Source organism: Mytilus galloprovincialis, chromosome 11 (assembly GCF_965363235.1).
Source record: "Mytilus galloprovincialis chromosome 11, xbMytGall1.hap1.1, whole genome shotgun sequence".
NCBI classification, from domain to species: domain Eukaryota; kingdom Metazoa; phylum Mollusca; class Bivalvia; order Mytilida; family Mytilidae; genus Mytilus; species Mytilus galloprovincialis.
The window spans coordinates 29,921,326-29,949,202 of NC_134848.1; the positions used below are offsets into that span (position 1 = coordinate 29,921,326).

At 32.0% G+C, this 27,877-nt stretch overlaps 1 protein-coding gene and 1 long non-coding RNA gene across 2 annotated transcripts in view; both read left to right on the top strand.

Moving 5' to 3' along the window:
• LOC143051943 (uncharacterized) overlaps positions 1-19,579 on the top strand; it is a 216,958-nt gene extending 197,379 nt beyond the window's left edge. Inside the window, exon 2 of the long non-coding RNA XR_012970959.1 lies at positions 19,243-19,579. This is a non-coding gene — a long non-coding RNA (uncharacterized LOC143051943). The remainder of the gene's footprint in view (positions 1-19,242) is intronic.
• Positions 6,309-11,328, top strand: LOC143051981 (uncharacterized). Its single transcript, XM_076224953.1, has 6 exons — positions 6,309-6,411; positions 7,135-7,170; positions 9,099-9,278; positions 9,983-10,077; positions 10,310-10,409; positions 11,084-11,328. The coding sequence occupies exons 1-6, from the start codon at positions 6,348-6,350 to the stop codon at positions 11,326-11,328; spliced, it is 720 nt and encodes a 239-aa protein (XP_076081068.1). The 5' UTR covers positions 6,309-6,347.
• Positions 19,580-27,877: the final 8,298 nt, after the last annotated feature.

Genomic DNA, 27,877 nt, shown 5'->3' on the forward strand with positions numbered 1-27,877 from the left:
TAAATAAATATCCAGATCTTGATTGACTTCCTGTAGAATTTTATAGATTTTTTTAGGAATAAACTTAAATCACTACTGGTCAATGTCTTAAATACAGGATACGATAGAAACAGTCTTTTATATTCAAAACGTACTAGTATATTAACTTTGATATTTAAAAAGGGGAAGGGGAATCCATTACTTTTGGAAATTATCGTCAAATATCACTTCTTAATATAGACTTTTAATTTTTGTCATATGTTCTTGCGCAACGTTTAAAAAAGGTACTTTCAAAAATTATAAATGAGGATCAGCGCAACGTTTAAAATAGGTACTTCCAAAAATTATAAATGAGGATCAAAACATGTTAAAAATAAATTCATTGGGTTTAATCTGAGACAAATCTAAGATGTTAAAGACTACTAAAAAACATACAAAAACAGAGGGAGCAATTGTTTTTTGTGGATTTTACAAAATCATTTGATTCTTTAAAATAGGATTTTATGCTTGGAACTTTGAAACATTTTGGGTGTAATGAATCATTCATTAGGTGGGTTAAAACTATGTATACAGATGTTCAAACATGTGTTACGAACAATGGGTGAGTATCAGAAAATTTCAAAAATTCACGGGGAATCCGACAAGGCTTTATTTATCAGCATTAATGTTTGTTTTGGCTGTTGAAATTATAGCTCTTAAGTTGAGGAATAGCAGTGAAGTAAAATGAATCATTACTAAGTTAGACGAGAAAAGTCACAGCATTAAAATTTCACAACTAGCAGATGACACAACATTATTTTGTAAAAATAAAAACGATGTAATATCTGCAATGAATATAATAGAAATTTTTGGCTCATTTTCAGGACAATTGGTAAATAAAAATAAAACAGAAGAATTATGGATCGGGAAATTGAAAGCATGTAGAGTTAAAATTGCGGGGATTTATTGAGGAGATAAACATATTATAGCATTAGGGGTATTTTTTTAACATGATTAAGATGAATGCAAAAAATTGAATTTGGATTGTAAAATAGAGAAATGATGAAATTGTTCAAGACATGGGAAAAAAAAGGAATATTTCAATTTTAGAGAAAATACTAATTATTAAAGCATTGATTTTGCCGTTATTTACATTCTTGGGAAGTGTTTGCTTAACTCCTGAAAATTATCTTGAAGAAATAGAAACAAGAAGCTTTAAACATATTTGGGATGGGAAGCCAGACAAAGTAAAAAGAAACCTGATAACACTTCCTTATGAAAAACTTGAAGGAGGTTTACAAATGGTCGATTTTAAAAGTTATTTTATATCGCTCAAAGCATCATGGGTATATAGACTAGTTAATGGTAAATTTGCCAACTGGAATCTTACATCTTTTAAATATCTAAAAGTGTCTTATAATATTTAAGTTATATCTAATATGAATTTCAATGATATAAAACATTCAGAATATTTTAAATATGTTCCAGAATTTTATAGAGAAGTAATAAAGTCCCGGATTTTGACTAGGGGTGGGCAAACAAAACAAGCAGTGACATGCTGATATAAGAGAAAAATTTTGGGAAATAAATGTATTGCATTTCATAATAAACCGATTATCTTTGAAAACTGGATTAAAAGTGATATATTATACTTGAATGACATTCTAGATGACACTATGTCACTATCAGAAAATTATATTTTAAACAAATTAAAGTGTAAAGTAAACTGGGTTGCTGAATTTCATAAATTGAAACAATCCATTCCACACAATTGATTGACATAGTTAAACAAGAAAATTTTGTCAAAAGTAAAGTAAATGTCCAGAGAAATAAGATTACATGGAAAGATTGTTATTTTGAGACTACATTTTTTTCAAATGAAATGTTATATGACTCTCTAGTGAATAGTTGAAAGGAAACTTCAGTAGGGATAAACAGGTGGCTCAAAATTCTACCATTGCAAGAAGCTAGAAATATAAATTCATGATATGATTTTCAAATACATAACTGAAAATAAATTAAAAATATACATATCGAAACTACTACAGTTAATTGTACCAACAAAAAAGCATTTATTACAATGGAAAATAGTTAATAACAGTTTGTGTAATTTTTGTAACATAGAAGAAGAATATGCTCATTATTTATTCAATTGTTCTTATTTGACAAGATTTTGGCAACAAATATATGACCTCCTAAAAATGGGTAATTTAGATTTTTCAATAAAATTACAACACATGATATTTGAATACAAAATCAAAGACAACAAGTATAACTCTATATTTTTTTTATTACAATTATTAGTTTTTCAATATATAAGTTGTACTATGTATCTGAGCAGAAAACAAAAAACATAGACGTCTATACATTTTTTGTTAATAAATACAACTAGAGAGTAGATACCAATATTAATGGACATAAGACAATAAGTCCATTGTTACTTTCAATTAAAAGAAACATAATCAATAAATATATTTTTTTTAATATTGTTAATATAGAGTTTGGTAAACAAAATGTATGTCATTAATTTAATCAGCTGATTATACCCTGGGTAGTCAAAGGATTGTAACAGGGTACGTCAAGAGAAGACTTCCCTGTGTTTCCTAACACTCCCTCTGTGTTGGGTTGGGGATTGTCCTGGTGGTGGGTTGTATATAATTTAGTGACACATCTCCATTCATCCTGATAGGGAGTGTACAAGGATTCCACTGTACCCTCGCAGCAATCGAGGGGTGCTCCGTTCACGGAGGGATCTTCGTACATACATACATACAAGCAATATTTGATGAATGAAATTATTATGTAGTTAAATAAAATAAAATTCAAGAACATATTGGTGAGTTATTCAACTATTATATATATATATATATATATATTATAGTGAATTTGTATTTTCAGGAATTATGTAGACACTTCTGACAACAGATATTTAAGTTTTATCAGGGATTATGTAGACACTTCTGACAACAGATATTTAAGTTCTTATCAGGGATTATGTAGACACTTCTGACAACAGATATTTAAGTTCTTATCAGGGATTATGAAGACACTTCTGACAACAGATATTTAAGTTCTTATCAGGGATTATGTAGACACTTCTGACAACATATATTTAAGTTCTGATCAGGGATTATGTAGACACTTCTGACAACAGATATTTAAGTTCTGATCAGGGATTATGTAGACACTTCTGACAACAGATATTTAAGTTCTTATCAGGGATTATGTAGACACTTCTGACAACAGATATTTAAGTTCTGATCAGGGATTATGTAGACACTTCTGACAACAGATATTTAAGTTCTTATCAGGGATTATGTACACTTCTGACTACAGATATTTAAGTTCTTATCAGGGATTATGTAGACACTTCTGACAACAGATATTTAAGTTCTTATCAGGGATTATGTAGACACTTCTGACTACAGATATTTAAGTTCTGATCGGGGATTATGTAGACACTTCTGACAACAGATATTTAAGTTCTTATCAGGGATTATGTAGACACTTCTGACAACAGATATTTAAGTTCTTATCTATTGATTTTCTCATTAAGGATACAAATAACCATGATGTTACACGTCATGCATAATGTTATCAAACAGATGCGACAAGAGTGTGTAATATGTTTGAAGATTTATTAATTAAATCATTAAGTGTTAGTCTTTGTAAGAATCGAGTAAAGTATGAAAAAAAATCAAATTATGGCAGAAAAAAACTTACTTAGCTAATAAAATTGAGAATGGAAGTGGGGTATGTGTCAAAGAGACAACAACCCAACCATATAGCAGATAACCATCCTAATTCAAAGTAACTCTGGTCCTGAGTTAGAATTGATAGGTTTCTGTGCGTCTGGTTACTCGAAAATTCTAAGATCACATTTGGTGACAATGAGAGTAAATTGCCGCGTTACCTCTTCCTTAGGTTTATGGTCCCTTCTGTAGCTATGTGAATTAAGAAATTAAGAAAAACTGCAATAGTATATCCATAGTTATCAAAGGAACCAGGCTTACAATTTGCAAACCAGTAAAGATAATGAATAATATAAATGAGCCATTTTGTACATATACTAAGGGAAACTACATGCAAGGCATAAATATTTATGGTTTCAATCTATTTTGTTATTAAAAAGGGGATTATATGGTAAATAAAACTAATATTTTGGAAAAAATGCACAGACTTTTATGCCGAGATTGTTGCTACAAAATTTTCCACAAAGATTACTTGTTTTTCAATTATTGTTCCAGGTTTATGGTTAACAAGAAGCCCTTAACAATGTTTATGTTAAAAAAAACAACCTCGTGCTGACTCATTAAAGAGAAATATTTACTTTGATTGGTCCATAATTATATTTACTTCAACTAATCTTAATTTATAAATTTGTGTTAAGGAAATCATTGCAATTGGTTGAATTAAGATATGTCCGTTTTTTTTAGATAATTGATTGATAGTTGTTTGCTTTACGCCGCATTAGCACAGAAATGCTACATGTTGGCGAGAGCTAATTCGAATATTACTACAATTAAAGTTATATTTTTTAAATTTATAACTTAAAACATAAAAATGAGACAAAATTTAACAAAAAAGACAATACAAATGTACTGACAAAGGCCAGAAGTTTCTGATTTTGAGCATGCGCAACAATGCAAGTGTTGAATATATTTTTGTGAGACATCAACAGTCCCCTATACCTCTAATGAATGTAGAATAAACATACACAGATCAGTTCTTACAGTGAAACACAATTAACTAGACACCTGAGTCTGACTTTAGACAGAAAGCAATGTCTTCTACAATTACTAACGCCCATAGACTACCCAACTCTTTTCACATATAACTAATAAAACCAAATAAAGTTCAAACTGAATACACACACGACAGTGCAATGTACTGAATATAATTGCACATTATGATACATCATATCAGATCGACAAAATAGACTCAGTTATTTATAAATAATACTGTAATCAAAACATTAACTTTAACATCAAATACATTCACATAAACAAAATCTTAAGTGGGAAACACGTCTTATCGAGTCGGCCCTCTCGTGCTGAATGGTTCACTCCCATCCATGAAGCGCGAGACTACAATTAACGGTTTATGGGCAGACAACTAGAGGAAATTAATTTCAACCTAAGTCAGTTTCTTCAAACGGTTGAAATTGCATATTTTACTGCAAATTAGTCATTAGACATTTTTCAAACTACTGAAAAGAATCACCCTTATATGTTTGTTTCAATTTTAACACAACGAAATCGACATAATGTTCTCACATAAGTTAATGAAAACAAAAAAAATACTATTTGATCAAAAATAGCAATATGCAATGAAAATCATTGCATTGCCATGCGTTCTTTTTCTACCGATGTACTGTTTGCGTTTTATAATGAAGAAACACATAGAAAGAAATGGTAGTGAACATATCCTACAGATGCTCTAACATATGTTATAAATGAACACGTTTTATTTTGGTGTCAAATATACGTTATATTTTTGTTGGCAATACTTGTCAACTCTTAGGTTTTGAGTGCGAATCCCGCATTTGGCAAGTGCTCTCGACTTCAAAATAAATTGACTAAGATTGTATGGTTTCTTACTGAATAAAGTTTGTTCTCTCTTTGCTCTCCAGCATCCGACACCATTACAATCTGACCGTCATGTAATTGCACTGTATTGGTGTGAAATACCATTTAGTCAATAAATACAGTGAAACCTGGCTAAACAGAATCATGCATATACCGAAATCCTGTATAAACCAAACATGTACTAAAGCACTATCATATCAAATTGTATGTTTTGTGAACCTGATAAAACCGAACATCGGCCTAAACTCAACAAAATCTTAAGTCCTGAAGAGGTGCAGTTTAGCCAGCTTTCACTGTATTTGCAGTATGCGAAGTCGAAAGTAAAATACACTGAATAGTTTAATGATTCATTGACAATCACACCATAGTTCTTTCTTTTATATGACGACTCTTAACTGTTTGATTTTAAATTTCCATTCTCATTTTAAGATTTAATTATAATTGTGTTTCTTTCCTATATTTTCAGTTACGTGTTAAGCTGTCGCACAACTTTTAATTCTACTTTGTCTACTCTTGATGTGCAAACATATGTTGCGTTGTTAAAAAGAGTAGTGTTTCACTTGAATAAAGATTAAACAAAATTGTTAAATCGTTTTAAGCTCATCAACAAGTAAGGTTTCAAAGGTTTGTTGACGACATGTGTAACATGTAATTTTCTGATTGGTTATAATGCGATTGCTATAAAATTAGAAAGAAAAAACAATCAATACGTAATAAATTATATGACTATATATACTGTAATTAGTTGGTAGTTCGTACAACTTGTTAATGTTCTGAATTGAATCAGTAAAAGCCTGAACAATGATGTCATTAATTCTCCCCATTACAGTTCTTTTGGGATTATTACTTGTGCCAGCCATTGAAAGTAAGTTTTTTTTAAATCTTTTTCTATTCAATTGAAAACACTTCAAGAATTATTTGCAGTTAACTTTACGTAACACACTTGCAATTAAATCGCCATTACGACGAAAAACACTGTATTAAAAAAAATGTTAAAGATAAAACATGTGAAATTATTAAATAAAATTTGAGACACGAATTATTAATATTTAGTAATTATCAGAATAAGAAATTTTATTTATACCGTTAAGGTAAATGGAAAAATTATTCAATTAATTGCCGCTTCAAATCTATCTCAACTTTTCATGCCTGGAGTAAAAAACGTACATAGTGTATTTCTATACTTATCCAATATTTTTTAAATAATCTACCCGACGATGTTTTAGAGTCAACGAGATGTGATATTACATTTGAATGAATAGCATTAAAAAGAAACACACTATATTTGTTTAATGTAGTTTTCCCAGACAAAATGAACAATTATTCTTTGCGATAACAGACCATACTTGTACTTTTGTATCATAGTCACTTATTTCAAGAATAGACAGAAATGTTTGCAACACAACATGTACATTCTGATTATAAATTTCACAATCCTGAATAAGTGTACATTGTCAAATGTATTTTAACTTGCGTTTATGAAAAAAAAAAGAATTACCATGGTAGAATTTTATAGTCATCTTCAAGTGGAAATTTTGTAAATAAGCTTCAGTTACTTTATAATTGATTAACATAAAAATAATTTCAGTGAAAAGAAAAAGGTGTCACAAAAGACCAACTTTAGGTAAGTAATCGCATATTTGCATTGCTTATCAAACGTTGTAAAAATATCAGAACTATAGGTTGCATTTCTGTAACTATTGACAATGCAATTTCCCATAGGAACTCCTTTTACGGCTAAAACTGTACCACTTTTACTATGAAGTTTTGAAAAAATCTTATCCTAGAATTGAAAGTTCATATGCACCACAATTTTTTCAAAGGTCAAAATATAAACGTCATTACTGTGTTTTCTCTAAAAAATAATTATAGAAAACAGATTTTTTTATACTATATGAAAGTATAGCAAAGATCTACTTTGTTAACTGATTTGAAAACATTTTGTACATGTTATATAATGATTTAAATTGGGTTTATATATAGAGATAATAGCATATCTCCCTTTCAAAATTACATTCAGTATAACCCGAGAAACCATTATAATTCCTAGAGCTTTGCACGGTGGATTAAATTAATTGATCAAGATTATAGCACAATGGTTACAGCTGTACCTATATTTTTGACATTCTTACCTATAATATCTGTGTGTTTTGTTCACACACCTCTCTCAAGATACTGTTTTTGTAATACGATCATACAAGTAACAGGTTAAGCTTTTAATGAAATCAGGATTAACCCACGATTTTCTGAAGTTGTTATCCGTTCGTTTGATTTGTTAGAGCTTTTAATTTTCTCTGTTTTGAATTTTCTTTGGACTATTTTGGTAATTTTACTTTTTAGCTCACATGGCCCGAAGGGCCAAGTGAGCTTATGCCATCATTTGGCGTCCGTCGTCGTCTGTCGTCGTAAACTATTTCAAGAATCTTCTCCTCTGAAACTATTAGGCCAAATACTTTCAAACTTTAATTGAATGTTCCTTAGGGTATCTAGTTTATAAATTGTATCCGAAGTTTTGATCTATCAACAAACATGGTCGACATTGCTAAAAATAGAACATAGGGGTCTAATGCAGTTTTTGGCTTATAACTCAAAAACCGAAGCATTTAGAGAAAATGATTATCAGGTCAAGATTTATCTGCCCTGAAATTTCCAGATGAATCGGACAACCCGTTGTTGGGTTGCTGCCCCTGAATTGGAAATTTTGCTGTTTTTGGTTATTATCATGAATATTATTATAGGTAGAGATAAACTGTAAACAGCAAAAATGTTCAGCAAAGTAAGACCTAAAAATAAGTCAACATGACTGAAATGGTCAGTTGACCCCTTTAGGAGTTATTGCCCTTTATAGTCAATTTTTAACCATTTTTCATAAATCTTAGTTATCTTTTACAAAAATCTTCTCTGAAACTCCTGAGCCAAATTGAACTACACTTGGCCACAAGCATCATTTGGGTATCTAGTTTGAAAATTGTGTCCGGTGACCTGGCCAACCAACCAAAATGGCCACCGTTACTTAAAATAGAACATAGGGGTCAAATGCGGTTTTTGGCTTATATCTCAAAAACTAAAGCATTTAAAGCAAATCTGACATGGGGTAAGAAATGTTCATTAGGTCAAGATCTATCAGCCCTGAAATTTTCAGATGAATCAAACAACCCATTGTTGGGTTGCTGCCACTTAATTGGTAATTTTAAGGAAATTTTGCAGTTTTTGGTCATTATCTTGAATATTATTATAAAGATAAACTATAAACAGCAAAAATTATCAGCAAAGTAAGATCTACAAATAAGTTAATATGACCAAAATTGTCAATTGACCCCTTAAGGGGTTATTGTCCTTTAATGACAATTTTTCACAATTTGTTCATCATATTTGCTAACATTAAAAAATCTTCTCCTCTAAAACTACTCAACCAAATTCAACCAAACTTCATTTGAATGATCAGTAGGGTGTATAAAATAAAGTTTGTGTTTTATTTTCTATTTCGTCAAAAAACATGGCCGAAGGCATTGTTTACCAGGTGAGCGATTCAGGCTCTTGTTATATCTGTAGTTGAATGTCCCGAGCCATTACCAAGAACAACCTGTGATCACTGGAACATGACTGTAACTACAGGGGAACGATATGCTGGAGACACGAGACTATTGAGCTGCTCCGCTGGTTATTCCATTATAGGGAATGTCAGTATCACTTGTTTGGCGTCCGGCGCATGGAGTCCGATAAGTGCTATATGTAATACTTATGTTTTTTTAATACTTTGCTTGATCTTTACTTTAGAGTCTGTTTTTCAGTATCGGCTTACAATACAGATCCGGTACAGAATCTGTGTTTGAAAAGGACATAAAAACGCTCCGTTCTGCTATCTTTTTTAAGGAATTCTTCAGATCATCTGGTTTTGTCGGATCAATATACGCATTCAAAAAGGCTTATATTTCACTGGCTAATATAAAAATAACAAGTATTGCATCAAGCATGGTGTGCAATCAAAATCCAGTTTAAAGTTTTTTAACGTTATGTATAACTGAAAATCTTGCGTAAAGATGGTTTATATATTTTCTGTTTTCCAATTATATTGTCATCTTAACATTGATATCAAATATGAACACAGAACATGGTAAAACAGGTTTTATTCTTAACAAATTTAGCTATTCTTGAAAGGAAGTCAAATCAAAACACAATATTGTATTTTAAGAAATAAGTGGGTAAATATACATAAAATTGAGAATGGAAATAGGGAATGTGTCAAAGAGACAACAATACGACCATAGAACAGATAACAGCAGAAGTGAGGTCACTAACAGGTCTTCAATGTAGCGAGAAATTCCCACACCAGGAGGCGTCCTTCAGCTGTATATATATTTTGATATCTTAAATGATGAACGTCACACCAGTTTTATTAACTATCAATTTGATATGTCTCTATTATTTATATGTAGGTGCTCCCAATGATATCAGCGAAGCTTATTTGCGTTCATTCAGGGATTCCACATACATATTTGTTCACACTCGCAAGAATTATGACGAGGCAAAGGTGAATAGTTATATACATTTTTATTTAATACAACCGGGACATTTCATAGATTTACATTTACAATTGTGACATAAATATTAATTCAAAATATAAGTGTTTTACATGTTTAATTGTTAGATGTGTAAATTCGTTTTTTTTTTTTTTTTATATAAAAAATCATTGAAGTTTATTTACTTATGGTTATATTACGCTTTGTTTTGATCGTGAGTAACTGTTCAATTACTATTTTCAGGAAACTTGTATTTCTATGTGTGGTCAACTGTTGGAAATAAATGACAAAGAAGAAGACACATTCATTGATTCAACTATTCCAGAAGTTGTTCCAGCAGTTGGTTAGCAATTGTATTTTGTTGTCATCCATATTGATCTTTAAATTAGAAATATGTCATTTTTTCAAAATTTCAATTACACAATTGGACAAAAAGTAGTTCACTTCTTTTCCAACTTCTTGTGAAAATATTCAACGACAAAATCGATGAATTAAAATTATAAATTGTAAACCGTCTAGTTAGTTATATGTGATTCTAGCAGCACCTGCATCTGAAGTATATATCTCTAGTGTAAAATCATTCACACCAACTGTCTCCTATATGAAAAGAAATGAGAAACACTTATGAACCACACCAACAAACGATAACCACTGAACAATATCTGCTTTACCCATTTCTTTACTTAAAACAAGTTCTGTCAATCCATCATAAAGTTGAAATTGAAAATAACTAAACTTTGTACAAGGTAGATGCGTCAAACATAATATTGACAGAGGTTATACATCTAAATTGAATGTACTCTAACATATCCTTTAAAAAAAATTAAAAAACATTTAATACTCATCACTACTAAAATGAAAGTTACAATTAACAAAGTAATGCTAAACGTATATATATATATATATATATATATATATATATATATATATATATATATATATATATATATATATATATATATTACTAAACTTTTCAAAATAGGTAAACATATACTTATTTTCAACTATTTGTTGCAGATATAACGGATAATTATTTTCCATGGATTGGATTAGAGATAAAAGTTGGCGGCACTCATGAATGGCAATCTGGAAATACAACAAATTCTAACAATTTTGCGAACTGGTTTAAATCAGAACCGAATTATCTTATTTTGGGAAGTTGTAGTTATCTTACCAATTTGGGTCATGGTTATCAATGGTTTGACGGCCCGAAATCGATCTGCACTACTGAAAAACGACAATTTATATGTGAATCGAGGTAGGATATACATAGCTGAATAAAACCTTTGTTTTATCTACAGATAACTGTGGTATTTAAAATGTGTGAATATTTGGAAATTCTTCTCTTCTATTAAAAAATTAACCATTTCTATACCCTCCATTTTTGAAAAGAGATCTCATAACTGTCAAGAACATTTGGGATTAAGAAATTACGGAATTTATTAGCTATATCGAAATTGATAGAAAGCTCATTGATCGGAGAAATTGTATTTCCGAATTTTCTAAAATTACACAAACAATTCGGTAGATTTCGAAATTTTGCAAAATTCAAAATTAGCAAATTAAAATGAAATTAACAATATCAGATGACCTTGACATTATAAACTCAAAAATATTCGTACGCTATTAAATATAGATGAATCTCCAAAATGCCAAATTAAGTGGGAAAAACAAATATTTGGAATCAATTTACTTTGAGAACACATGTTGTTGGGATAGGAACAGTTGAAATTTAAAAATAAAGTCGAGAAAATTCATGGAAATATATGCCGTTAGTTTTCTCGTTTGAATTGTTTTACATTGTCTTATCGGGGCCTTTTATAGCTGACTGTGCGGTATGGGCTTTGCTCATTGTTGAAGGTCGTACGGTGACCTATAGTTGTTAATGTCTGTGTCATTTTGGTCATTTGTGGATAGTTGTCTCATTGGCAATCATACCACATCTTCTTTTTTATACAATATCTTATATACTGAAGATGATTACAAAAATATGAAGATCTCAAATAGAAAATGCCATATTTGTCAAAATGACAACAACATAGAAACCTTGCAGCATTTTTTCAATTGTAGAACATCACAAATAGTTTTAAACAGCTCGAAGAAATTCTTATCAAATCAAATATAGGAATGAATAATTTCATCATTCAAAATGACATGTTGTTAGGTAAAACTATAGGAATACGTCAAAATAACTATTTTCTGAACGTAATAATCATATATACTAAATGGACTCAATGGAAAATTAAGATTTCAATTAAATATAACAAAACGCATAAAGCGCCAGAAGATATTTGTAATATCTGGAAACATAATCTTAAATGCGTTCTTCAATTGAAAGATGTTGATATCATCGATAATACAAAATTAAATTCGGTAAACTGGAAAATAAAGACAATAAATAAAGTTTTTACTTTTGACAGTTTTTTTCATGGTTTGTAGTATAAGACTGTAATTTTATCAAAAAACACATACAAAAAAGATAATATACAATTTGTTAGGCTATAATGTCTGTTTTAGAAAATAAACATCTTTTGTGTGGGTATCTTATTAATTAATGTTCAAAAGAGGTAAAGAACTGTTAGACGCTTCTAACATTGTGCGGATATATTTTTGAAACAAATTTCTAAGTGGAATTATGTTCGAACCTTCTGTTATACGTTACATTAGACTTCAATAGGCATGGACGACGATGGTAATTTGTGTACACGAAATATTTAGGAATAAATATATATATTTTTAAATAAACAAAATTATTAAACATCCGTCATTTTACCCTTAAAATGGGATTCGGAAATAATGCGAGAAACGTTAGTTTACTTTCCTCGATAATTTTTTGTTTCTGAACACGTGTTCATCAACAAAATGCGCCTAAGTTTAAAAAGGGAAAGACATTAAGGGCAATCTGTGGATCTCTATCCATCTCTATCCGACTTTATTTTAACCATATGCAATACTAGAACATAGTCAAGCACTTTACTACAAAACCTTATTCTTTATGAAAATTCATTGCATGATTATAAAGTATGAAAACTGTATTCCCTCCTACATATAGCTTATATTTTATTTTCTACTTTTCAGGTTTGCCTAACCACCATGACGATCATGAACATATCGTTATAATAAAAAAAAATAAACAAAAGTAAATAATTGTATGTCATCATTGTCTTCCAAGCCTATCTTCCTTCGAATATGTGCCACTTGAATTTTTCAGAATATTAGAATGAGGAGATGGATAGTTTAAGGGAAAACCGTAATGACGGAGAGGAATGTAAGAGTCAATGAAAATTAATGAAACACAATGTTGACTGTTGTTTCCTTAATTTTAACCTATTATGTCTGTTTGTTTTGTTCACACATCGTTGTCAAAATAATGGAATAGGATACAAATGTTAAACAAGTGAGCGGTTTAGCTAGATATAAAACCAGTTTTAATCTACCATTTTCGACATAAAAAATGCTTGTACCAAATCAGGAACATAACAGTTGTTATCCATTCGTTTATTGTGTTTGGTTTTTTTTGGTGATGCCATTTGATTATATACTTTCAATTTAAATTTTCCTCGGAATTCAGATTTGTTTTGTGATTTTTACTTTTCACGGAAGGGCAGCGGGGTCATAGCATTATCAATGAGGCGGTGGATCCCGACATAAATCTCTGAGCTCTTTAAGTGTTTATGATTGTTTATCTGTTTTTTATATAAAAAAATAACGTTTAAAGTACGTCATGCCCTATAATTTTAGTAAAATTCAGCTGAAGATTGGAAAAATCAGATGAAACAAACAGAAATTGGTGACAAGTACCAAAAAAGAGGGACTAAAGGAGTAGGTCCAGTAAGACCTTTTTTTGGCCCCAAAATATAGCAGTTTTACAAAATTATTAAAATGTAAACTTTTAGTTATTCATTGGATAGTAAAATGCTTCTGCTATATAAATATGTGCTGTTTTTTTACAAAACAATGAACATATATTGGGTACTAGCACCATTAAGTTATGCTAAATTAGTGAAATCTTCACAATTCTAGCATTTTAGTTAAATTTTAGACGGTTTCCGTGTAAAACGAAAGTGGCCGCATTCGTGTTCATCCAAAATATTGAAATATAAGTTGTATTTTATGATAATACATAACATATAGAAAGGTTGAGGATGAACACGGATGCGGCCACTTTCATTTTTGACAAAAACCACCTGAAAAGTGAAATTTTTCGGCATATTTGGTAGATTTTTCATATTTGAGCTTGAATTGGATCGTTTTTAATGACTAAATTAGTTAAAATCGTTCACATAAACTAATTGAATCAAATGAAATGGACACTTAAGAATTTAAAAAGTGGTCAAAATCTTTCGTCAGATGAACCTGAAATTTGAGGCCAAAATCGGTCCTTACCGGACCTACTCCTTTATCACAAGAACAGTCAAAATCATCAAGTGAAACATAAAATGACAACGCCATGGCTAACAAAGAATAGTACAAATGATAGTACACAATCTTGATACAAAATGTATATTTATGATGTTATTTAATCACGTCTCCCTTTGTTATTATTTTCACATTGAAAAAAATTTGTTTTCACATAAGCATGAATTAAGTTTATTACCAGAGGTAAATCGGAAATGCAAGACACTAAATCCGAAGAAAACGGCAGAGAAGATCGGCAACCAAGCAAACAACCAAAATAACCTAAATACTGTACTTAAAAGTGGCGTTAAAACACGAAAAATATTTTTTTTTCTTGTTTGGGATGGGGGTAGGGCAGGTTATGTGATTTAAATTTTCTGTACACGAACAAAACATGGGAAAACTGTAATTGTTTTTGCTTAATGACACAGACTACAACCTTTATTATGGCTTGCTATAGTTGTCCTTACTTGATCGAGGACCTCAGTGTTTTAAAAAACGAAACAACCGAGTAGGTCATCTTGTAAACCAGGTGCTCCGCAGGGCGCAGCTTTATACGACCGCAGAGGTCGAACCCTGAACAGTTGGGGCAAGTATGGACAAAACATTCAAGCGTGATACCGCTCTGAATTTGGATTGTGATCAAATTTTTGACATTACATGGGTTTTTTTTTACACAAAACAAATGTCAAGATTTTACAAATCAATTAAAGATTTCTTCTTCAAACTGTTTAAATCTAAAATTAAATAGTTGACACAGCATAGGTTTCTGACACCGAATGAATGTGGTCTAATGAACTTAAAAGTTATTTTTTGCCTTTGAGCAATTCACTATGCTGTTGAATATTAATCCTCTCAAAAAAATGTTTGAAGAAATTTTCTTTTTATTTATGAAATCTGAAATGAGAAAAATTTAAACCCCCCCCCCCTTTTTTTTCACATCCCCGTTTCCCTTTTTCCAAAACTGATATCAATTCAAATTTCTAATGGAGTTTGCAACAATAACTACTCTTTTAAATACATCATAGAATATTAAAATGTAAAATAAAGTGCTTGTTATCACTGAATGGTAAAGATTGGTTGGTAGTAAAAGTGAATATACATTGTTTATTGTATAAAACAATAAAAAAAACTTCATCAGCAACATTTTATATTGGCAAATTTCCAATGAAGTTATTTACATAAAGTTATTGGCAAATAAAAATAGAAAATGACATCATAGTCATGTCTGGCAAATGTCCAACATACATTATCTAAAAACATTTTAGATAAGATAAGGAAAAAAGCTTCATCAGCAACATTTTATATTGGTAAATTTCCAATGAAGTTATTTACATAAAGTTATTGGCAAATAAAAATAGAAAATGACATCATAGTCATGTCTGGCAAATTTCCAACATATATTATCAATTGATTGATTGATTGTTGGTTGCTTAACGTCCAGTGGCAAATATTTCATGCATATTCAGGACGAGAACAAGTTCACAATAAATACAATAGGTAGGTTGTTGTAATAGAGGCCATCTAGGATGATGGTCGGGGAAATTTGGACTGCCACTGGAAAATGAGGGTATATTGGATAGGGACAGGAATTTTGCCTAACAACAGGCCACCTACGGACCCCTCAAAGAGTTGTTGCAAGGGTTCTTAACGTGCAAAGAGCGTGGCACTCTCTTTACACGAGGCATCGGATTTAACGTCCCCTTCTGACGGACGTGACTGCAAACTTGATACATCCCGCACAGCCAAACGGACGCCCCACTTCAGCAAGCGTTTTACTGCCGGTCGGGAGAAGACCAAGTGACCATATTTCTATACCCCAGTCACCCTTGGGGTGCATATATTATCAACTACTATTCTATACAAAGAAAGATAACTCCAATTGAAAATTAATTGCTATTGCACAATATTGTGCAATTAGATATTTCTTGCTATTGTGCAATACTGTGCAATTGAAAATTTCTTGCTATTGCACAATACTTGATATGGAATCCTGATTTGGACCAACTTGAAAACTGGGCCCATAATCAAAAATCAAAGTACATATTTAGATAAAGCATATCAAATAAGCCCAATAATTTAATTTTTGTTAAAATCAAACTTAGTTTAATTTTGGACCCTTTGGACCTTAATGTAGACCAATTTGAAAACTGGACCAAAAATTAAGAATCTACATACACAGTTAGATTTGGCATATCAAAGAACCCATTTATTCAATTTTTGATGAAATCAAACAAAGTTTAATTTTGGACCCCCATTTGGACCAACTTGAAAACTAGGACAATAATTAAAAATCTAAGTACATTTTTAAATTCAGCATATCAAAGAACCCCAAGGATTCAATTTTTGTTAAAATCAAACTAAGTTTAATTTTGGACCCTTAGGACCTTAATGTAGACCAATTTGAAAACGGGACCAAAAATTAAGAATCTACATACATAGTTAGATTCGGCATATCAAAGAACCCCAATTATTCAATTTTTGATGAAATCACACAAAGTTCAATTTTGGACCCTTTGGGCCCCTTATTCCTAAACTGTTAGGACCAAAACTCCCAAAATCAAACCAACCTTCCTTTTATGGTCATAAACCTTGTGTTTAAATTTCATAGATTTCTATTAACTTATACTAAAGTTATGGTGCAAAAACCAAAAATAATGCTTATTTGGGCCCCTTTTTGGCCTCTAATTCATAAACTGTTGTGACCTCAACTCCAAAAATCAATCCCAACCTTCCTTTTGTGGTCATAAACCTTGTGTTAAAATTTCATTGATTTCTATTTACTTATACTAAAGTTATTGTGCGAAAACCAAGAATAATGCTTATTTGGGCCCTTTTTTGGCCCTTAATTTCCTAAACTGTTGGAACCAAAACTCCCAAAATCAATCCCAACCTTCCTTTTGTGGTCATAAACCTTGTGTCAAAATTTCATAGATTTCTATTCACTTAAACTAAAGTTATAGTGCGAAAACCAAGAAAATGCTTATTTGGGCCCTTTTTGGCCCCTAATTCCTAAAATGTTGGGACCAAAACTCCCAAAATCAATCCCAACCTTCCTTTTGTGGTCATAAACCTTGTCTTAAAATTTCATTGATTTCTATTCACTTTTACTAAAGTTAGAGTGCGAAAACTAAAAGTATTCGGACGACGACGACGACGCAGACGACGACGCCAACGTGATAGCAATATACGACCAAAAAATTCAAATTTTTGCGGTCGTATAAAAATGACCAACAGTGTTGAAGCGTAAACAATTAACATGTAGCTTTATTTTTTGTTGTCACAATGCAAAAACTATGTACGTTTAACATGTCAATGTATAAAAAATACTTTTCAAAAATAAAAGAAGTAATTTTTGCGTGAGAAACATTTGTAACATTTTTGGAATTTTTTTTAAAATGGTGCCAATTTTCATATTTTTCTTCATTTTTTCTTAGATATTTTCGTCTAGGAACCCAAATTAATGATGCTCGTATTATTCAAAAGTTCATTACTCGTTTAATAAATATTGTTATCACTGTATTATTCTGGATTTTATACACTTTTACACACTCCCCCTTTTCAATCAAATTTCCGAAATCGTTTTCTCTGTTAGCTTCCCTCAAGTAAACGGACCTAAACGCTTTGAAAAAGAGTATGAATAACCATGAAGGCATTTTTTTTTGGTTCAAATATTGCACAAAGTATTAAAACTAGAGGCTCTAAAGAGCCTGTGTCGCTCACCTTGGTCTATGTGCATATTAAACAAAGGACACAAATGGTTTCATGACAAAATTGTATTTTGGTGATGGTGATGTGTTTGAAGTTCTTACTTTACTGAACGATTTTGCTTCTTACAATTATATCTATAATGAACTTTGCCCATTAGTAACAGAGAACTATATTTGGTAAAAATTTACATATATTTACCAAATTAATGAAAATTGTTAAAAATTGACTATAAAGGGCAATAACTCCTTAAGGGGTCAATTGACCATTTAGGTCATGTTGACTTATTTGTAGATCTTACTTTGCTGAACATTATTGCTGTTTACAGTTTATCGCTATCTATAATAGTATTCAAGATAACCAAAAACGGCAAAATTTCTTTAAAAATTACCAATTGGAGGGCAGCAACCCAACAACCAGTTGTCCAATTCATCTAAAAAATTTAGGGCAGATAGATATTGACTTGATTAACAATTTAACTTCTTGTCAGATTTGCTCTAGATGCTTTGAATTCATAGTTATAAGCCAAAAACTGCATTTTACCCCTATGTTCTATTTTTAGCCGTGGCGGCCATCTTGGTTGAATGGCCAGGTCATCGGACACATTTTTCAAACTAGATACCCCAAAGATGATTGTGGCCTAGTAGTTTCAGTGGAGATTTTGTAAAAGATTACTTAGATTTATGAAAAATGGTTAAAGATTGACTATAAAGGGCAATAACTCCTAAAGGGGTCAACTGACCATTTTGGTCATGTTGACTTATTTGTAGATCTTACTTTGCTGAACATTATTGCTGTTTACAATTTATCTCTATCTATAATAATATTCAAGATAATAACCAAAAACAGCAAAATTTCCTCAAAATTACCAATTCAGGGGCAGCAACCCAACAACCGATTGACCGATTCATCTGAAAATTTCAGGGCAGATAGATCTTGACCTGATAAACATTTTTATCCCATGTCAGATTTCCTCAAAATGCTTTGGTTTTTGAGTTATAAGCCAAAAACTGCATTTTACCCCTATGTTCTATTTTTAGCGGTGGCGGCCATCTTGGTTGGTTGACCAGGTCACGCCACACATTTTTTAAACTAGATACCCCAAAGATGATTGTGGCCAAGTTTGGATTAATTTGGCCCAGTAGTTTCAGAGGAGAAGATTTTTGTAAAAGATTAATTTAATTTATGAAAAATGGTTAAAATTGACTATAAAGGGCAATAACTCCTAAACGGGTCAACTGACCATTTTGGTCATGTTGACTTATTTGTAGATCTTACTTTGATGAACATTATTGCTGTTTACAGTTTATCTCTATCTATAATAATATTCAAGATAATAACCAAAAACAGCAAAATTTCCTCAAAATTACCAATTCAGGGGCAGCAACCCAACAACCGATTGACTGATTCATCTGAAAATTTCAGGGCAGATAGATCTTGACCTGATAAACATTTTTATCCCGTCAGATTTCCTCAAAATGCTTTGGTTTTTGAGTTATAAGCCAAAAACTGCATTTTACCCCTTTGTTCTATTTTTAGCCGTGGCGGCCATCTTGGTTGGTTGACCAGGTCACGCCACACATTTTTTAAACTATATACCCCAAAGATGATTGTGGCCAAGTTTGGATTAATTTGGCCCAGTAGTTTCAGAGGAGAAGATTTTTGTAAAAGATTACTTTAATTAACGAAAAATGGTTAAAAATTGACTATAAAGGGCAATAACTCCTAAACGGGTCAACTGACCATTTTGGTCATGTTGACTTATTTGTAGATCTTACTTTGATGAACATTATTGCTGTTTACAGTTTATCTCTATCTATAATAATATTCAAGATAATAACCAAAAACAGCAAAATTTCCTCAAAATTACCAATTCAGGGGCAGCAACCCAACAACCGATTGACCGATTCATCTGAAAATTTCAGGGCAGATAGATCTTGACCTGATAAACATTTTTACCCCATGCCAGATTTGCTCTAAATGCTTTGGTTTTTGAGTTATAAGCCAAAAACTGCATTTTACCCCTATGTTCTATTTTTAGCCGTGGCGGCCATCTTGGTTGGTTGACCGGGTCACGCCACACATTTTTTAAACTAGATACCCCAATGATGATTGTGGCCAAGTTTGGTTTGATTTGGCCCAGTAGTTTCAGAGGAGAAGATTTTTGTAAAAGTTAACGACGACGGACGACGACGACGACGACGGACGACGGACGACGACGGACGACGGACGCCAAGTCAAAGGACCATAAAAGCTGAGATGTCAACGTTTTTTTAGTCTTGGCAGAAAACCAATATCTTATTATTCTTAGTCAATTTGCACTTACAAAAGGCAGAGATTATGAATAACTATTGAAAAATACTTCTTTCTTAATTGATCAATGCACATTTTAGTTTTGCAACAAAAAGTACGCACAAATTTGTCAAATCTGATATTTTCCTCATGTACTTGAACGTGAGATATTTCCACCTTTTAAATTTCCTACCGTTTTAACCATCACATACGGTAAACTTATTGATGATACAAATTTGGTCAGTATTATAGAGGAAGCATAGTGTATGTGCTAGGGCCACGTCAAGAGCCTGTATGTTGACATGCTATAAATACTTTAATATATGGGGATATCTATTCATTCAGATGACAAATTTTTAATTCTTCGTAGATATTTCAAATACAATAAATGTTCTACCTCAGGCGTATATATTACCTAAGCCGTATTTTAAATATTCTTCGAAGTTTTACTTGTTTCGAGCGTCACCGACGAGTCTTATGTAGACGAAACGCGTGTCTAACGTAAACAGTCGATCATATGCCGGATATCTTTCAAATTGATTTGTTATTCATTATGGTTGTCGTTAGTTGCTTTTTATGATTTTTGCTTTTGTTTGTAGTTTTGAGCATGAATCAAGCTGTTGTGTATCTAATTCAAATTGTTTTAGAACCTTTATAGCATAATTAGTATACAGTGTTGGCTATTGATTCTTGATTTAGGCCATACGATAAGATATAGTTGTGTACCTCAAAGCATTTAGTCTCTGGTATACAAATATCATAGTGTCCTTTTAATCATACTTATACTAGTAATATGATATCTTCAGGCTTCTTATTCTAAATACGGATTAAAATTTAAGAGGACTAATGTCAGAGGGTCAACGATGACCTGACACTTCGTTGTATTCTAGACATGGAACAACTGTGTGCTTGTTACGAGTTCTATAACCAGTGGGAATTATGGTTGGCGATGCACCATGTTAAGTACAGCTCTTTGTAAGAACCAGGCAGGGTGCCATATACATGTGATTTATGAGGGTTTCAGATTTTATCTATAAATGGCCTAGAAGTAGTAGTAACTGAATACTGCTCAAAAAATTAATATGAGTGGGAAAAACGAGTGGTTGCCATGGCAACGGACACTCTATTTTTTGGTTGTGAGGCATAGTAAAATCTTTCAAAAATCAGCTAAATCACTACAATTCAGAGCCTAATTAGGAATAGAATCAAGCATTTTTCATTAATTTTCATATGTAACATTGATACAACTTGGTTTAAGTATCATTTTAGTTAAGATTGCATGTAAATCAAATTTGTAAATTTTTTGAAAAATTTTGCCAAAAAATGCATATTTTCAACTTTTCTGAATTTGGGATTTTTGCGAAATTATCATATTTTCTATGGTGTTTTTCAGAAAAGAGCAACTGTGTATAGAATAGTTAGCACTATAGTTATGAAGTTTGGATACTACTTTACCAAATTAAATAAAAAAATTCTGTTGTGTAGTTTCAGAGGAGTTGCGATGACAAACTGTTGCAGTAGTACAATAAAGTAAATAAGTTCAAAGGGGGGTAACTCCTAGAAGAAAAATTTAATCGTAATTTCCTGTCGATATGCACATCTACATAGTATGTCCTTATTATCTAAAAAGGTTTCGTGAAATTCTGTTGTGTAGTTTCAGAGGAGTTGCGATGACAAACTGTTGTAGTAGTACATTAAGCAAATAAGTTCAAAGGGGCGTAACTCTTATAAAAAAATTGAATCTCAATTTCCTGTCGATATGCACAACTACATAGTATGTCCTTTTCATCTGAAAAGGTTTCATGAAATTCTGTTGTGTGGTTTGAGAGGAGTTGCGATGACAAGAAACAGGACTGACGGACGGACGGGTCAAAAAACATTATACCCAATCAAAACTTCGTTGCGTGGGGTATAAAAATAGAAAAGAAGGTGAAGAATGGTGCAGTGATCACTTCTAAATTATACCAAGAGAACTTTTAAATTCCGATAATATAGAGCAAGAGGTGATGTCTGACGTTAAGTCTCAACGTAAGAATAATGATCGACGAGTCAATTGATCTGGCTATGCAAAAACCTTTAATTTTGTACTTAATAAATTATACAAAACTTTTGAACTTGTCTTATGGTACCATCGTGTCAATTACTGCACATATAATTGCCTATTTAAAGTCATTTGGTGTAGACTTGTCTAAAATATTCGGCATGGGGTCTGACGGTGCGTCGGTTACGATAGGAAAGTACGGAGGTGTATCTCAACTTTTAAAAGACACTTCTCCACACTTAGTAGAGGTTCATTGCGTAGCTCATCGCCTAGCATAAGCCTGTGTCGACACGGCAAAAGAAATTCCGGACATTAAATTTTTAGAAAGCATTGTTAGCACTGTATTCGTATTACAAACGTTCACATACAAACCTTGTTGAACTACGATCATGGCAACTAATTATAGATGATCCGTTGTTAAATAAATCCGCTTGACATTCACAAAGTCCGATGGTTTTCTATGGGAAATGCTTTAGACAATCTCCGCCGTTTTGCGTTTCCATAGTTAACATGTTAGGCGACCAGAGTGACACCGACATCGTGGCGAATTCTCTTCACAACAGTATGACAACATACAAGTTCTTGTTCATGCTCTACTTTTTATCCAACCTGTTTGGTTAATTAATCAGCTCAGCAAATCCCTTCAGAAACGTGACTTGTCTTATGCCACCATGAATCATTTACTTGACCCTTTTCTTATGGCAATAGAGGCCGAGTACTTAACCGAACTTCCTCATTTGGACCATTGTGTGCCGAATTTCTTAACTCAACAGACCAATCTGACACCTTCAAACGTAACCACCGTGACATTCATCTCGAGAAAAGAGCCGTGCAATGTGCCCAATTGATACATGATAACATTCGTGACTGATTTCCAGACAACAAAATTTTTGAAGTATTCTGTTTGAACCGTCGAACTTTCCGAGTTGTTTTGTCGACCTTCCTCGCTATGGTGAACATCAGTTAGAGTGTCTCGGAGACCATTATTATTTAATCAACCAAGAAGAACTACATGTATAATGGGAAATACTTCAGTATTTGATCTTCAACAACTATACGGGACTTTCGTTTGCCGATCTGTTAACCGCAATTATTTAAAGAAAAGACCAGTTCCCTATGAATATGTATGAATATAATAGCTTGCATGTTATTGACCAATTGAGGTAATTGGTATTTCTTTTCAAAGAAAATCATGTCCATGATCTAAAAAACATAAGAGAGTTAGTAAAAGGTACAAATTGCTGAGAACTAATTGTCCAGGTAATTTGGAAGTGCAGCATTTACAATATTTTCTTAATTGTTCATTCCCAAATCAATGTTATGATTTACTATTTTCGCCTTCAAAGAAAACACTTTAAAATTGGAATGGCATTGCTGAATGTCTTTATCGTCCAGTGTAAACGATTCTTCTAAGTTTTTACATCTCCGACCACTTCTCTGTTCCATGTTTATTACAGCGCATGTTTTTTTTTACAGTATTTAACTTCTTCGTCATTGAATGGCACTGTTATAAAAAGTTTATTATTCCAGTCCATGATTACGATGCTTTGTGCCTCCTTAGTTCCCTGAAATAATAATGTAGAAATTGTTCAATTTTTTCAGCATGAAAATAAAAAACAGTTTTCCAAATATTACAAAGACTGTTGATTTTTGTTTTGAATGGTTTCATATATTATACCGTGTGGACTTGTAAAACTTACTTTACGATATAAAGATACTTTCACGGCAGCTATCGCTGTAAGACAGGCAAATATAAATTCAAAAGATTCAACTAAGTGTTCTGATGCAAAGCTTCTTTGTATTGTGCTATCATATTTAGTTTATTTGATTGATGATGCTTAAACTATGTTTGAATTTCAATTGAATGATATCAATTAAGATATTTTGTTATGCTTGAAAATAAATGACAGAAGAGTGTCATATCTATTTTCCTTTTAACGACATTGTCACTTTGCACCAGTAGTCCGTTCTTAAATGCCAATAACCCGTTTAGCTCAATTTGCTCAAAGTGTAATGTTTCTGTTTAGTCAATTAAGTTTAAAAAATAAGTTGTGTTTTTTTGTGTCGAATTCATTTGATTAAGATAGAATCAACAACCTTAGTATTTGACATGGTTTCTTTGGAATCTTTAGATGGCATACTAAATGGGAACCCATTCTGTGTCTGGAATAAAATACATAATGTTGAATTAAAAATAATTAATGAGGGTTTATCTTTCAAACATAAGCTAGACAAAATATCGATATTTGCTACACATAATAAATTCTGGTTAATGTATGCTATGTTTGTTTAATATGCTATGCGTGATGAGGATAAAGTATCCAAAACTTGCATACAATTTTTTTTAAACATTACTTAACAATATACAATTCTGAAAAAAAAACTGTACATATTGATTAAATGCAACGTCTGACAGGTTATATAAAAGAAGATGCGGTATGATTGCCAATGAGACAACTCTCCACAAGAGACAAACATGACAAGGAAATTATCAATTATAGGTCACCGTATGGCCTATTACAATTATCAAAGCCAATACCGCATAGTCGGCAATTAATTGCCCAACATGACAAATGTAACACAATTCAAACGAGAAAAAACTTACGGCCTAATTTTTGTGAAAAAAAAACCAAGTAAACGTAAGACAAATATGTAAGCAATCACCAAACAAACAAACAAACGACAATCACTCAATATAAGTAAAACCAATTTCTGAATCATTGAAATATTATACTAAAACTAACCAGTATATTTTCCCTTAAAAGTTTTGTATTAGTAATACTATCTTTATGACCTTTCATTTGATATGTGACAAGCATACATGTACCGAACATGACATTTCTCGCACATGATTACCCTATCCGCCTACATTATCGAGATTGGAAGTATGCTATTTGTATTGTAAACTTGGTGACCATTAATTTGATACGAGACAACACCTTTTTCTAGGAAGTTATAAAGTTAGATTTTTTTTTACCTTCATGACCCACCAAACTCATTTTTTTTAAGGAAACAGGAATCTGATATTTAAAATATGCTCATTTGACTTTTTATTTGATATTTGACAATCCTACCTTCTAGACATTTTCAATTTTGCAGTCGATGATGACCCACACAACACATTTTTCGGCACATATATTATATATTATTTGTTAAAAAAAAATGAAAGAAAAACAAATATGTAACACATAAACAAACGACAATCACTGAATTACAGGCTCCTGCATAGTAAAGACAGTCATTAAATTTTGGAACTGAGCAAACATAATTCAGTTAAATGCTTCAGGATCTCTCTTGACACTTGTTGAACGGACAGTATTGTTTATAATCTTGCATTTAGCAGAAACAGGTAGAATTTCAAATAACTGTGACAAGATGTCTTGGCGGTCACAAGAAACACTCATTTTAATACCCCTACTTTTGAACAGATCTTGAATTTGTGGCAGGAATATTGCAACTTTTCCTTGAAGATCAGCGCTTTCAAAGAAGATTGTGGCACGCACATAATTATTTGCACATGATGCTGAATTTTGGCCTTTGCGGTTTTTACACTGCATTAGATACTTAGTATTCTCCAAGACAGTTATTAGTTTGCTATTATTGCAACCTTTGTTTGGACAACTTAAATAAGGGTCCACATCAAAGACACTTGTGATCATTCCATTTTCAACATAACTATCCACTGCTTCATCTTCCTTGCTTTCCTCTTCTTCTGACAAACTACTCAAATCATTGTCTTCACCTACGACCTAGAAAAAAGTGAATCATCCAGTATTTAAAATTGGATATCTATACAACATACAATTATTATTCAAAATTCAAACAATGTAAACTTAGGTTTAATGGCAGTATTATTTTGGTGTATACTTGACTGTTATCAATTACAGCTGATTAACCTTTAGAGGACCGTGGCTATAATCTATGCACAACGCAGTGATGTTAAGGCAATTCCATTTCTCTGCTTAGTGTAATGTTTTCAGTAATGATATTTCCTAGCTTTTCAAATGTTAAAACTATTGGTAACTTTAGTTTGGAGTCTAACAGTAGTATGGTATCTTGAACTAGCTCAATGCTCTTCAACTTTGTATTTGTTTGGCTTTTTAACTATTTTGATCTGAGCGTCACTGATGAGTCTTATGTAGACGAAACGCGCGTCTGGCGTATAAAATTATAATCCTGGTACTTTTGATAACTAATTAATAGATAACCAGTGATGATGGTCTAATAATGAGTGAAGTCATTCTAAAGATCTGTGAAAGCTGATTGCGTACACTTATTCCTATTTCTACTGAGGAAAGTGTCTCAAGTGAAGAGGAATGATGTCATACCTCTGATCTTGAAATACCCTCTGCATGACCTCTTTTGAATAAAAGCCTACTTTATCTCTCTTTGGTTCTAAATGAGCTATGAAGCCATAGGATGGATTATCCCCCATTGGAGGCCACAACTGATCAGCGGCCAGGTCCATGTCATCAATTGTAACTATTGGGCCCTCATCTGGTATTCCTATTACATTGTTGAGGCTGCAAAGTCCACAGTAGTTGCTTGAGCATTGGGTCTGAAAATTTCCAAAATTTGTTTATGTTAAAAGAATTTGGTTTCTTCTATGATCTTCAGCCTTCTGAAATAAAACCTGGTTTGTGTATCGTATAGTCCTTAGTATGATGACACTTTCCTCCTCTGTCAGATTAGAACTAGAATCAATTAATGCTGTAAAGGTTTCTTTTAAAATTTTGGTTTCTTCAGTTTGGAATTTGAGGATTTCAACTGAAATATCTGAATTTTCTGTTTGGTTTGAACTAATTTTTTGGCATGCACTGACTGGCTTCTTGTTCTAAAACTGTGGCTTGTTCTAAATCAATGATGTTGTCTATTCTTTCCTCTTCTAAAACTTCCATGCATACATTTTCCTCTGCATTTTCCACAGTGTTGCTTGGTTTGTTTTGGCAAATTTGACCAAGGGTGTTAAATTTAAGACTACATCCTAATGCTTTTTGTACTTTCTTCATATTAATCAAATTATTCTTTGTATTTCTTAGATGATGAATAAATCTAACTTGAAACATGGGGTTAGTTGGAGTAAGGTTGTTTAAAAAGAATAGATCTTTCCTACTTGAGCTAAACAGTTGTTCAAAAGTCTGTGTGTCAATTAATCCAGATATGTCCCTCACGAGTGAACATCTCCGTAACGTAACGTCTCTTCTCTTTTCTTTGTATTATTGTGATGGAACCAGTAATACAGGGAAAGATGATCTGATGAGCCTGTTGTTGGATTATAGTTTGAATCTGATGAAGATGATTCCTGATGAAGATGTGTGTTTAAAAATGATAAACTATACCATATTTTACCTGATTCTGCAGCCTGAATATTT